Raw genomic sequence first — 15,005 nt, forward strand, 5'->3', positions numbered from 1 at the left:
TACCCGAACTCCAAGATTACCGAGATGGGTTAAAAGAAATTATGATTCTTGACAGCCAGAGTACCACTCCATGGCTAAGGCACATCAAGATATGGTTGAATAATATAGGATTGAAACATTTTTGGGAGAATCCTGAGCAATTACCTGCTAATCCCAAATTAATCCTCAAAAGAGCCTTTTGGAGTTTTATGTTAAGTAGGACTGTAAATATTGCAACCAGTGGTACCCTGGTTGCAAAGTTCCTAAACTTTAAGGATGAACCGCTTTATGAGATGTTTATGGATGAGATTGAGCCGCCACTTGCCAAAACTTTATTTTTAAAGTTTCGTTATGGTAATCTATTGATTAAAACTACTCTGGCACGTTGGGCTAGAAATCGCGACATAGCATCCCCAGAAATGGACGAACTCTGCCCAATGTGTGACCAAAACCAGACCGAAAATGAACAGCATATCCTTTTTTTCTGCCCCTTATATGCTCAAGCTAGAAGGAGGTGGATTAAACCAATATGCTTACTTTTGGGCTTGAGGTCATGCTCTCAGGCTCTAAGAATCCTACTAACAAATACATCTCAACAAATAACATTCAGTGTTAGTAGATTTTTGCTCTCTATCTTTTATCAAAGGAAAAAAGTAGGGCAACAATTGTAACTGTATGGCCCATTTTTATCCCCTTATGAATGCATGTTTCTGCTCAAATTACCATCCAACTTGTATTGTATTTTATATTTTGTGTTTTATGTATTCAAGTGATAATATGTTTTTAACTATTAATGAAATGCAATGTAATGTATGCACTATCTTTTATGGCATATTAGCCGAAATAAAGAATTTAATGAATGAATGAATGAGTGTCCAGGGCCTTGAAGCCAGCACGCATTTCTCCCATCATGGCGGCTACCATGGACGCTGCGTCACCACCGTCCGTTGAGCCGATAGCACCAGAGGCCGCGCGTCCGTGGTGAGGAGGGGTGTTTTATCGAAGCTGAGCTTCCTCTGGTTAGGGTCCCTTTTCCCCATCTCCAAGGCCGTGTGGAAAAGCGCAGCAGCAGCAATGGCGAAGGTGGCGGGCAGCCAGTCAGAAGGCAGGGACCGATGAACAACTTGGCGGCCTCACCACGGGCGCCACCAGAGTGTGGACAGGCCAGGCACTGGCAGAGGAAGGAAGGCAGGACCCAGCCCGCGTGCGCGAAGACCCTGAAACCAGCGGCCAGGAATAGCCAACACCGCAACCTCAATGCGGGTCCCTCTCCTTCATGGACCCGTCGTCCCACTTCGCGCTGTGAAGCGGGGAGCAATCCTCTCACGGTGATCAGCACCGGAGGAAAGGGGAGATACACGGTCTCCCCGCAGGCGTGCGTAAGGCGGGGCCGCTGTGTGTCGCCGGAGAGCGCCGCCGGAGTCCCCAGCCGTCCCGCTCCCAACCCCCAAGCCCCACAACCACCAGGGGGCCGAAATCGAGGCCCCGGCTCCGGCGCTTCCTTAGGCCGAAGGCCGCAGTGGTGCACCGGGAGCCTAGCGCCCCAAAAAACGGGAGCCGCGGAGGAAGGGAGATGCGTGCGTGCGTGAGCCCAGCGGGGGGAGCAGCGGGGAGAGCAGCGGGGAAAGGAAGCACGCCGGCCAAGGGCCGCGCCGCACTCACCCGGCGCACCAGCGCAGAAGGGAAGATGGCGCTGAGGTCCGGAGGCCTCGATTCCCCTCCGCCGTGTACGCAGCCTTAGGTTGCTCCCGCGGCGTGGAAACTTCGCCCAGCTGCCCAAGGTGTCATCAGCAGTCGGCTCCGTGTATTTGGGGGAGGCAGGAGTAGCGGATCACATCGCGCTCGCTGCCGCTGGGAGCCCGCACGGAGGAGCTTCACGGCAGAGCGGCCATTTCGTTCGCCGCCGTGGCCACGCCTCCATGCTGTATCCTTAACATGGTGTGAGTCAGGTTTGGACCCCTCTTGTATTTTCCAGTGTATCCCTCGTCTTAGTCTTTGCCCTATCCTTTGTCTCTTTCTTTGGGTGGTTGCTGGCAGTCACCAGTGTCCAGATATTCTGTGCAAAGTAACGCATAGCTATATATGATGTGTGGCCAGTAACTGACGAATAAACATTTTCCCGCTGCATATTGTAGCTCACACATAACGAATGCATATATATGTCGGTCTTAGATAATACAAGAATGTGCCCTTTGTGTACTGTGATCATGGTAACACCTTTTCTGTTAATGTTCAGAACCTGATCCTATTATCCCCAGAAACGTGCAACCAGTTTTAAGAAATGCACACGCGCTCCCCTTCCCTCTCCCCCTCCTCTTCTCCCTCTCACTGTCCCTCCCACTCCTCCGCTCCATCTCCCCCTTTACCCCTCTCCCCTTTTTCCCCTCTCTCCCTCTCTCTTCTACTTGCAGGTGTGCGCGCTCGCAGGCAAGTGCACACACGGGCAAGTTAGACAATGACACAACTTGTAGCTTTGTTAATGTTTTGTATTTACCTAGCCTTCAGTTCTCTTTCCAGGGATAAACAGTGAGTTTGAACCATACGAACGCTGAAATATTAGCCTTTATACTTTTCTGTTAAAATGATATTAGCAATCAGGGAAAAGTCAATCAAGGAAGAGTCAGATAATGCAAAAACTATGATGCAACTCATGATAATGAATATTATTCAGTAGTTAGTTAAGTGATATGTAAGATACGGTCAGGGGAACATCATGAGGTGCTCCTGGTGTAGAGGAGCTAAAACCCATGAATCATATGAAAAGTGAAAGTATACAGACACATTTATTTTGTTAAGTGCTTTTGTATTCTTTGTGTTCCCTAGACTGCTTTTTTCCATCAACATGGTTGCGTGACAAATGACACCAACGCGAAGTATAACAGCCGTGCTGCTCAGCTTTACAGGGAAAAGATCCGATCTCTGGGAACACAAGCAACAAGGAAACATGGAACTGATGTAAGTTGGTAATCATACCCTCTTTTGACATTCGTGTTTTATTTTAAAAAAATATATCAACAGAATCTTGATATATGTAACCGTCTTTACCCACTACCAATACTTCAGAATTGATAATTTTTTGAACACTTAGTGTTAATTTATGGATATATTTAGACTTTATTTCTTCAGAAATTAAACGAGTGGTTAATTGTAAATAAAAAAAGTTCTCAATTGTTGATTAATTGTATATATTGCAGTTTTTCCTACAGAGGATAATTTCTCTCTATTTAAAATATTTTGATTGGAATTATTATGAATGATATTTAATTACTAATTGCAGAATGCGCACTTGGGAAGTTTGTGTAATATATCCTTACATGAACTTTTTTTTAGAGCTGAGGCACTATTATAATAAAGTATATCCAGACTTTCTCTATGGCAGCCCAAGGACCTTACTTTCTTTTGAAAAAACCCAGAAATATACCTACGCCATAATCCTATCTCTTTTTTCTGTGTCCTTCTCATATTTTTTATTTTGTTTGATTTGGACCTGGATTGCTGGCAGTAAGAGGTTGTTAACGAACACCTCTCAGTGCATTTGCCTTACCCTTAAAACATAGAGATTACTTGACAAAGCACAAATTGGGAATTATTTTTTTAGAGACGTCCACAGTAAAATTGTACAAAGACCGCACAAGCGAATAAATGTAAAATAACTAGGGTAGAATGCAGCATTGGTAAGATTGTCAAAAAGGAAACTGGGCTGTTCCTAGGGAATCTGAGTGTAAGAGGTCACTCGTGTGTGTAGAGGTGGGCTCGTTAGAGACCTACCAGTGGGTATCCAATATGTTGGATATAATGGCCTCACACACCCTTGCAGGTGTCATGCTTCATCATAGGCAATGCTCCTCGTTGGGTAGGCGGTGCAATCCCCAACGGGCAACACCTCAAAGAGGGGCTCTTTAGCGGAGATCTTTAATCCAACTGCCTATGGGTGAAGTGCGGGTGAGGGGCCAGGAAGGTGTAGACGGTGTGGTGAATTAAAATGAAGTAATAGGTACCGGTAAACAATTTTATTCTGGTGGTCCTTTGCTTCATTTAAAACCGGGACTAGTCTGTACTAGCTGGAACTACAGTTGTCCGAGCGTGAGACAGAACTAGGAATGCAGCATTGCCTAACATCACCCATGTAGTAATGAAAAAAAATGGAAATGTGCTGCATAAACATCTAAGACACTGTAGGCAAAGTTGCAATGGTAATCTGTCCGATCATGCTTGTTTTACATTTGTAGGCATACATCCAACATTAACTAAGGTAACTGTAACATATCCCTTGAGGCATAAAAGGCTCTGGTGAGAAGTAAAGCATTTAAGTAACGTTTAATTTCATGCTTCAGTAGTACCAGAGAAACAGAAGCATTTCATAATTTCACAGGTCTACTTGAATTTTGTGTTGTAGAGTCACAAAAAATATTTCTAGGAATGCTGTTTCCTGGACTGAAGTTAAAAGTGGGCACACTATCAGCAAGAAAAGAAAAATTATGTTCGAGGCATGTGTGGCTGTAGATACACATGCTTGGCATAAGTCCGCCATCTAGTGTTGGGCCTTGATGATTGCAAGTTGTTTTTGTTAGAAGAAGTTTTTTATAGTCACAAGGCTGTGTGACTCCTCCTTTTGATCCTACGCATGGGTATCAACTACATAGTTAGATTGTTTCTTTCTGCCAACTGGTTCTGAGGTACTCTCTCGCGCTCCAGATTGAGATCCTTTCGGTTCGCCAGAAGGACAGTATTGTCTCAATTGCGTAGACACTCTTCCATTCCGAGCAAAATAACATTTCGCGCCTCGGGTTCTTTAACTCGCCTCGACGGCCTATAGGCCACGTCCAGCTGGGCTTATTAAATTATGACCGATCTTATCTGAAATTGAACTGCTAATGGAACGCACTCTGTTCCGTTTCTGTCCATATTGCCATTTCAAATACCCTCACACCAACCAACATTCGGTCTGCAATCTATGCCTCTTGCTCTTCCATCTGGAAGACACTTCTGATGCTTGAATGTTGTTCTGATCTAAAAATACCCCATGGGACCGACTTGGGCTTCACCAAGAAATGCAGAGCAGACGGCACAGCCGACATCTATGGTGAGGAAGACAAGGAAGCATCAGCAGCCCAGGAAGAATCTTTCTCCATCCAAGATTCCGTTTCCGAGTCAGGGGGGACCCAACAAAATCCAGCCGTCCCCGGAGTCTGCCCACAAACGTCGGACTGCAAGTACAATGGCCCTGATCCAAAGCCCAAAAAATTGTCTCCATCCGAAAAAACTGCTCATGGTCCGTCACTGTATAAAAGCCATAGCGCACACTGACATACAGACTCTGAAACCCTGCTCTCGGTACTGAAATTTTGGCCTAAAGCAGAGGCCTCCACCGCCTCGAAATCTGAATTGGCACCGACACTTTGAACAATAGCTTCATTACCGAAAGACAAGGGACATAGTACTTTGGTTCTGAGCACACAGGCACCGAAACAAAAACTTTCCCCTGCACCGAAATGTTCCCCCTTTAGACTGAAAACTCCACCTGAACCAATTCTCAATGTTATGCGTGAACGGCGCAATCGGGGGCAAAAGACTTTACAGATTTAACCTGGAACAAAGCAGATTATTCTTCAGCAGGCAAGGCCTCAACCCTCAAAGACAACTATCTTTCGAAGAGGCTATAGACATTCCTATTCAACTTCTCAAAATGAAGAAAAAGGTAATTGCCACTAGTCCGTTACACATTCCTGTCCCACCAACACCACACCCAGCATCAACTCCACCACCTGCTACACCAGAACAATAGGAAGAAGGCAACATGCATCCTCAGTCACCTATATTGGATGAGGATGATAATATACCTGAGGGGACACATCCTAGAGATCCATCGGATGCTTATGATGTAGAGCCACATGCTAATGATTTATCCCACATGTCCATCCCCCCAGAGGACGCTTCAGCCTATCAAGACCTGGTAGCCAGAGCTGCAGCATATCAAGTGCCCTTACATAAGGACCATATAGAGGACGTCTTCCTCTTTGAGACACTCTCTACTTCTCTGAGGGGTCACAATATTTACCACTCCTTAGTGGAATGCTGCGTCATGCGGACAACATTTTTAAAGACCTTGTAAAAGCATGAATAACAACACCAAGGCTTGACAAAAATATAAGGCAACACCATCTCACCCCAGACTCCTTGGTAGTAGCCAATGCAAGGAAAAGGGCTAACTCCCAAACCGCTAGGATGCACCTCTCCCAGACAAGGGGTCAAGACGCCTCAGAAAAGAGGGTAGCAGTCCAGTCTGCTAATCATTGGCGTATTGCCGAACAGCCTAGCTCTTATGCCATGCTATGAAAGAGCTCCCTGGGTTGAAATGGAGGGGCTCCTGCAACATCTCCCAGAAGAATACAAGAAAATGGGTTATGAAACAGTCAATGTGGGCAGGTTATTTACTAATAACTCCATTAAATGTGCACTAGACTCTACTTAAAACTGCAGCTGGAGACATGAATACCAGCCTTCTCTTACGTAGATATGCTCTGTGTGTCTGGATTTAAAACTGAAGTGCAGCAGACCACTCTTAATCTTCCCTTTGAAAAAGAGCACCTCTTTGGCCCTCAGGTAGACACAACCTTTGGAAAAAGACACTGATGTCGCAAAATCAATGGGGGCCCTACAAACTGCCAACCTACTGTGGGTCCCTTCATCGGGCCAATTTCAAACATGGTACTAGATCTGCCTCCACAGACACCATAGGACCCTCCTATAAAATTCAAGGGCAGTCATCCACCTCTAAAAGCTACTACAGGGGCACATATAGAGGAAACAATTTCAGAGGCTGCGGTCGCATAAATACTACCCATGCTGCAAATACAGCGCCAAACAATGACTTCCTCACCGTTCCCCCTGACCATCTAATACCTGTCTGGGACGTCTTCCAAAAATGTTACCAGCATGGAAATCTATCACAACAGACTATAGAGTGTAGGGCATTATACAACATTGTTACTGTCTGGAGCTCATCCCAATTCTTCCAAATATTCCACCCCACAAACAAAAACTATCCATATAGCACCAAACTCTAGTCAAACAGGACATATCCGTTTTCTTACTCAAAGGAGCTAAAGAACCATTCCAAATTCAACATCCAGGCACAGGGGTTTATTCATTATACTTCTTCTTGCCCAAAAAAGAAGGGCAACTTCGACACATTCTCAACCTCAGACCCCTTATTCAATATATCTTATCAGAACACTTCAACATGGTCACCCTTCTGCAAATCATACCAGTACTGCAAAAAAGGCAACTTCATGTCTGCCTGGGACTTAAACGTCGCCTACTTTCATATACCCATCCATCCCTCACACCGCAAATACCTAGGGTTTGTCTTCCAAAGAAAGCACAATCAATTCAAGGTTCTTCCCTTCAGAATCGCTACCACAACATGGGTATTTACAAAATGCCTAGCAGTAGTAGCGGCTCATCTTCGCAGGCAAAACACCCACAAATGTCCTTATGTGGACGATTGGCTATTAAAAGCAAACAGCTCCCACCTTTGCAGCCAACATACACAGCAAACTCTCACTACATCAGCTAGGGTTTACCATCAGTCTGCAAAAATCGCACTTGCAACCATCTCGAATACAACCGTCTTTAGGGACCATACTCAAAGCTCACTTGGGGTTGACATAACCAAATACAGTCAGAATACAAAACATTCTGACACTAGCTCAACAGTTTCAAACTAGGACCCAGGTCACAGACCGAGAAATCGTGCGCCTTTTAGGCATGATGGCATCCTGCATTGTAATAGTCCCACATGCTCATTTACATATGAGACCGCTGCAAGAATTTCTCGCGCGTCAATGTACACAGTCCCAGGGTGAACTGGACAATCTAGTGTTGGTACACAGCCACGCACCACACTCTCTGCAGTGGTGGAATCCACAAAACCTGTCCAAGGGGTGACCATTTTTTACACCCGGTTCCCCAAGTCAATCTCACATTAGATGCTTCCCTGACTGGTTGGGGCGCTCACCTTCAAGGTCTTACAATTCAGGATGTATGGAGCTTCAAACACCTAGGTCTCTATATTAATTACCTAGAGCTTGAAGATGTTCACCTAGCATTGAAAGCGTTCCTACCTCACCTGCTACACGAAGTAGTCCTAATCTGGACGTACAGTATGACAATTATGTACTACCTGCAGTAACTAGGAGACCCTCACTCTCTTCAATTATCGCCCCTAGCCCAGACTATGTAGCACTTAGCAGTACATCACAACATTCAACTCCTAGTGGAGCATGTACCAGGGACAAGCAGGGACCTTCTCAGCAGGATGCAACCTCAAGCCCACAAATGGGAACTTCACCCCAAAGTTCTTTTACCATACTTTCACAAATGGGTGCTTCCACAAAAAAACTCTATCTAAGGGCAATGCTCGATGAATGAACTGGTCAGGGATATTTGCCTACACTTTTTCACCTCTCCCTACTTCCACTAGTAGTCAGAAAGCTCAGTCAGACCTCCTTCACCCTATTTTTAACAGCTCCTACTTAGGCTCGTCAGCCATGGTTTACCACACTACTGTAACTCTCACTAGTTCCACACCAGAAGCTTCCCCTCAACCCAGACCTTCTCACACAGAAACATGGCGGAATAAGACATCCCAATGAAATGAACCATTCAATATGGCCCCTGAAGTCATAGAATTTGGGTACCTAAACTTACCACAACAATGCATGGATATTCTTAAATGAGCTCGTAGGCCAGCAACTAGAAAATGCTACACTGCCGAAGGGAAACTATTTGTTATTTACTGTCAGCATAAATAAGTAAACCCGTTAGATGCACAAATGCAAACAATTTTTTTTTATCTGTTGCATCTTTGCCTACACTTTAATTTGCTTACACCTGGCTGCCATTGCAGCCTACCTGCAAAACTAATATTTATCTTTATTCAAAATACCTGCCATTAAAGCATGTATGGGGGACTTAAAAGAGTATTTGTCAAGCACTCCAAGCACTTCGCCGAGGGAGTATCGATGCAAGTCCCAATCGCCCTCTAACCGGTGTCTCCGCTTCTAAGAGCTAAGAACACCAGCCAAAGGGAAAGGGGAAGTGGAAGAAAAAGAAGAGACACCTTGAATTCTTCTGCTACACCCACTGGCTGCTGGACGCTAAACTTCGTTGTGCTGCCCAGTTGTAAGCCTAATGCACAGATTGGGGAAAAGAATAAACAACAACCCACCTTTTTATACTACACTTTATATGACATAATAAAGTTTATCCTACCAGTGGTGTTCAAGGCAATGGCTACTCTTCATATAAATGCGTTATGTTCGGCAGGAAGCTTTCTGTCTGCAAAATAAGGAACGCTACATTAACAGATAGGTATATCTAATTTTCAATGGGCTATAAAGGTTCTGCTATTCTCATACTCTGTACCTGAAAGACCTCCTACACTTGACTAGAAAGAGTTCTTAGTATCCAATTGTTCTCCTTGAAGAAAATGCAGTCTTAGTCCTTGTATTCCATTAGACGCGCAAAAAGGTAAAGGGAAGGAGCAAGGGGGAGGTAAGAATGGGTAAAGCGCAATTGGAAGGTACAGTAAGACTTTTACGCTGCTGGGAAGACTGGCGCTGCAGTTTTAAATAACTTTCTCTTGATGCAAGTTCAGCTCCCAAAGGAAAACGCACCTTTCTCGGCAGCTGTTCAAAGAAGAAGTCACTTACTGACAGAGGCGTAACAGCGGCAAATGTCTCAGGTTGCTGAACTCCGCTCACAGAAGAGTTGCACCGTATCAACAAGGTGCTCAAATACTGAGTTCACTACGGAAGACTGTTCCTCAGTTGTCCTCTGTAGAACTACGTAAGGTTCAGAAACACGAACCTGGAATCGAAAACGGAATGACAGGAACTCTGGATAATGCTCTATATGAAGGCGGAGGACGCCTTTGAGACTGGCTGAAGAAATAAATACTAATTGGGAAAACCGAAAGCTCCCGTCAGAATAACAACGCAGAGCCTCAGAATTTCCCCTGCGGTTACTCAGAAATCTTAATTGAAGTGCGCAGTTACTTACTCGCGCGCTTCCCAGGAACACTAGCCCAAATCCTCTGCTGGGAAACTATAGCCACCGCGGCGGCCATCTTGGGAAGGGGAATGATTACCAGCTACCTAAGGGAAACTATGTACACAATTACTAGCAATCTAATTTAACCTCGACAGGGAAACCAAACATTTACCTGCTTGGTTTTAAAAGTAGTGCAAGACCTCATTCTTCGTTTGGGAAAACTTACACTGGCAATGCTAAGGTTCCTGACAGTATTACTAGTACTAGCAAGGCTCGGGGAGACCCCCCATTTGAGCCACTACATTCTTGTCAACTCAATTTATTTAGTTTGGAAAGTAGCTTTTTTAATAACTATCACTTCAGTGAGCTCCAGGCAATAACCTTATGAAGAACCGGGATAACCCACTTACTGGGTCTCGGCGGCGGGGGAACCGCCCAAATCTTCCATACCTTCCATACTTAGTAAAAGGAGACACAGGAGCCTTCGTCTGCAGGAGGAACCCAGATTTATTTCAGTGGGTCGTGTGGAAGTGTTTGACACGAGATGGCAATGAAAAGACAAAGGAGTCCCGGTACAGATGATGCTAATCGGAAAAACACTTTTCCTCCGACTCTCCTTTTGCCATTGAGTGGCAAATACTTTTAAGAAATGTCAATGTTCATAAGACCATCTGTTTCTTGTTGGAGCATTATCATCATCTTATTGGTGTTGTGAATTTTAGAGGGTGGAGGCTTGATGGTCTGGACACACATTGTACAGAGCACTGGCAGGCACTGACAGCACAAACAGCAATTGACCAGGACAGCTACTCCCAAGGCAAGGAAGATGAGGACCCTCCAACCCCACTGGGAAAGGAGGCCCCAGATCCAGCCGGTGAGGGACCAGCTGCCTTCATCCAAATGAATTTCGGAAGAAAGGCGATGCAGACATCGGATGGCATCATACACTGTAGGTGCGTTGTCTGGGATGTACACGCAGCAGCTGGAGCCGATCAATTTACATATACCACCACGATCAGCTAGGATGACGTCGAGGACCATGCGGTGTTGGAGCCTTATAAGGCGGTCCGCCTGTAGATCTGCAGTGATATTAGAGAGGGCATCAGCTGTTACTGTGATGGTGGCCTTAAGGACCCTGGTCAGTCCTCGTACAGCCCAACTGTATGCCATGGGGTCCCAGAATGGAAGGAAACCTTTAAAGAAGTCCCTGGCTTCCTGGCCCGCTGTATCCTCGGCTGATATGACGCCCCTACGTGAGCGGCGCAAGGCGTCCTTCATTGACTGGTGGTAACTGGGTGTTGGTGGAAGGAGGAAGGCCAGATAGCAGGTACCTGACCAGTTACAGGGGAGCAAAGTGCAGTGCCACAGATGAAATAGGTGTTGGGGGATGCCACCAGCTTCGGAGGAGATGTTCAAGTTCAAAGCTTTTTGTACCAGTACGTGTGATATTACAACTTTCTTAGTCCATAGGCCATGGATGCAGACACGGCCTTGCACATTTATGACATTCACAGTGTCTCCTTCATCAGGCAGTATCCTTCTTGTGCGGAAAACCTGGAAAATGTTCGTCGAGTGGTTGAGTTGAATACTACCATTTCACTGAGTTAATCTGGTGGTAGTAGCTATGTGGACGAGCTGGTCGGGCAAAAAGGAGCATTGGCATTGCCAGATCTGTTCCGCCAGAAGTCATCCCGAAATGTCCCAAGGATAGAATTGGCAGTACCATTGACCGTGTAGGCCTCCTGCATCAGCATCCACCATGCAAGACATGACCCAGTGATGGAGAAGGGGTATGGAAAGAATGGAACAGGGTGAATCATGGAATGCGGCATCAGTCCACAAACCCAGCAGTTGAACGTGTTCATGATCAGCTGATGATGATGCAACATTTGGATGAAGGTGTTGTTGAAGAATTCTGCAAGGCGGGGTAATTCGTGGGCTGGTAGCGTGTAATACTGGTGTTCTGCAGGAGTCGGGGTAGGAGTTGGTGCGGTAACAGGATGGTAGATTAGTAACAGCCAACCAAGGATAGACAGGATTAGGGAGACAAACCGCGTCACCACGGTGGCTATGAAGCATTTACTATGTCGGAGACTGACATCTTGTTTCCTGATTCGGGCGTTTTGGACGGCTACCATTGTGCTAAGCCAGGGACCTCTAGCGGCTGTCTGTAATTGGTGGTTGCTTCACTGGGCGCAGGTGCCAAGGAGCCCTATGGCATACCTTAGTCTGACACACCAGCACTACTCTCATCTGGGAAGATCACAGCCCTACAGCCTATCAGCACTTGGCGAAGTCAAGGGCAAGCCTTCCCTTGGGGGCGCAAGTTATATAGGTCGGAGGTAGGAACAGTATGGTCGGGAAACAATTGTTCTTGGTGTTGAGCAGAGTTAGGGGAAGGTTCCACGCTTCCTTTCAGTATGTTGTCACTCTCTGCTTCTGTAGATGTAGAATGCAGTCTGGCATCGCTGAACGGGACGAACGTCGTAACTGTTTCTGAGTCTCCTTTTCCTTCCCTCACCCACTGATCATAGGTGAGGGCAGAGGCACACGCCGGCAGTGAGACGAATGAACCCAATTCTTCCGACCTTCTACTTTCACAGCGGTGCGGGTGGCCAGTAACACCTGACTGGGCTGTGTCCAGCGAGGCTTGAGGCTCTTAGTTCGTTGAAAGTTCCGGATCAGGACATATTCTCCAGGTTGGATAACGTGTCCTGGGCCTTCGCTTTTGTCAGGTATGGCCTCGTGCACCTGGTGATAAAGAGTACGAAAGGTATTAGTTAGACTGTACAGATAATCAGTTAATACAGGGTATTCAACATCGGACAGTTTCTTAGGCCGTGGGACACCACAGACATTGGCAGGCCTCCTGAACACTATCTTGTGGGGGGATCGCCCTATCCGGGTGTGTGCTGTTGTTCTTGTAGACAGTAGTTCTAGGGGCAGAGCATCAACCCAAGTGACACCTGTCTCGGCTACTATTTTGGCCATTTTAGTTTTTAGAATACCGTTGTACACCTCTGCTAGACCTGCTGACTGGGGGTGGTTAGCTGCATGAAATTTTTGTTTTATACCCAATGCTGTACAGACATATTCCATAATTTTGGCTGTAAAGTGGGTCCCGTTGTCACTCCAGACCAAGCGGGGCAAACCGAATAATGGGAGGTATTCTTTTAATACCACTTTGGCGGTAGTGATAGCGGTGCAGTCTTTGACGGGGTAGGCCTCCACCCATCGGCTGAAGGTACAGACCACCACCAGGACATATTTTAGATTGTTACATCTGTCCATCTGGATGTAATCCATTTGGAGGTCTTCAAAAGGGAAGGTAGGAGGAGAGAATCCTCCTTAAGAGTAACTGTGCCCTTTCCTGGGTTATACATTAGGCAAATCATGCATGTTTTAACCAGCTTTTCAGCATATGCTGGTATCTTAGAGTTGTACCACGTAGGTTCCAACAGCTTGCATATCCCTTTTGCACTAATGTTAGCAGGACCATGGGCCATCGTAACTACTGGTGGCACGTGACTGTCGGGTAACATCCATTGTCTTTCCATAGTCGTACGGACCCAGCAACCATCAATTCCCTCCTTTGCTAATTGCTCCTTCCACACCCTTAGTTCCTCAGGAGTAGCATGGGACTGAATATCAATCACGCTTTGTACTGTTTTTTTAACCATGCCCTCATCTGTCACCCACCTAGCGGGACCTCCTACATACATTCCTGCTCTTTCCTAAGAGCTGTTTGTCTGGCCGTCTGGTCAGCCAGGGCATTGCCTTTCCCAACATCTGTCACTTTCTTATGGGCCTTACATTTTATAATGGCCACCTTTCTGGGGAGTGTCAGGGAGTCTAACAGTCTGTGAATTAGGGGGCCATGTTGGATCTTGGTCCCGTGGGAAATAAGGAAATTCCTTTATTTCCACAATCTCCCGCAGTTGTGGGCCACCCCAAAGGCATACTGACTGACAGTATAGATATTTACTGTTATTCCCTTGCTTATCTCACAGGCTCTAGTGAGGGCCATGAATTCTGCTGCCTGAGCAGAGCACTGCGGAATGTGAGCTGTTTCTACTACTTGCCCCAATGTCGTGAGGGCGTAGGAGGCTGAGGTGTTACCATCTGGCCCTCTGAGACATGATCCGTCCACATACAGTGTACCTTCTGGTTCTGCTATCTGGGTATCCTGTAAGTCAACCCGTCCCTTTGTCTCCTCCTCTGTCCTTAATATGCAGTCATGTGGGTCTAAGCGGGCATCCTGAGTATCCAGTGGGAGTAATGTGGCGGGGTTCAGTATAGTGCATCTTTTGATGTTGATGTGGCTGGCAAAGAGTGTCCGTTCATATCCTGTGAGTCGTGCGCTAGTGAGATACTGTGTCTTGGTGTTATTAAGGAGGGTATCTCCTGAATGGGGGACCATCAGAGTCAGGGGGGAGTTCATGACGATTCCTGCACTCTGACGGACCATGAGGGCAGCCGCAGCGGTTGCCCGTAGGCATCCTGGGAGAGCCCTTGCAACAGGATCTAAGGTGGCTGAAAAATAGGCACATGGCCGTTGGTGACCTCTAAACATCTGGGTCAAGACAGCGCATGCACAGCCGTCTGTCTCGTGTACAAAAAGAAAAAATTGTTTGCTATAGTCAGGAGTACCGAGGACTGGAGCAGTACACCGGGCCCTCTTCAAATCTTGGAAGGCCTGCGCATGCTCTGTAGTCCATGGAAAGGAACTGTCTGATATGTCCTTAGTGGTGAGGGCAAGAAGAGGTTTGACAATGGCCGAAAAATCTACAGTATGAGGTTAGGCCTATGAAGGCTCGCACCTGCTTTTGTGTTCGTGGGACCGTCATAGCATTGATAATGGATACACGATCAGCGGTGAGCTGCCTTCCCTCCTTCGAGAGGAGATGACCTAAATAGGTCACCTTCTCTTGACAAAATTGAAGCTTTTTCAAAGAGACTTTGTGATTATG

At 46.3% G+C, this 15,005-nt stretch overlaps 1 protein-coding gene across 4 annotated transcripts in view; it reads left to right on the top strand.

Moving 5' to 3' along the window:
- Positions 1-15,005, top strand: part of ARFGAP3 (ARF GTPase activating protein 3) — a 469,979-nt gene that overhangs the window by 165,086 nt on the left and 289,888 nt on the right. For all 4 annotated transcript variants that reach the window (XM_078673894.1, XM_078673892.1, XM_078673893.1 and 1 more), the window contains exon 4: positions 2,803-2,934. In XM_078673894.1, the coding sequence (XP_078530020.1) occupies positions 2,803-2,934 (132 nt within the window). The remainder of the gene's footprint in view (positions 1-2,802; positions 2,935-15,005) is intronic.

The sequence above is a fragment of the Lissotriton helveticus genome, chromosome 1_1 (genome assembly GCF_964261635.1).
Source record: "Lissotriton helveticus chromosome 1_1, aLisHel1.1, whole genome shotgun sequence".
In the NCBI taxonomy this organism is placed as follows: domain Eukaryota; kingdom Metazoa; phylum Chordata; class Amphibia; order Caudata; family Salamandridae; genus Lissotriton; species Lissotriton helveticus.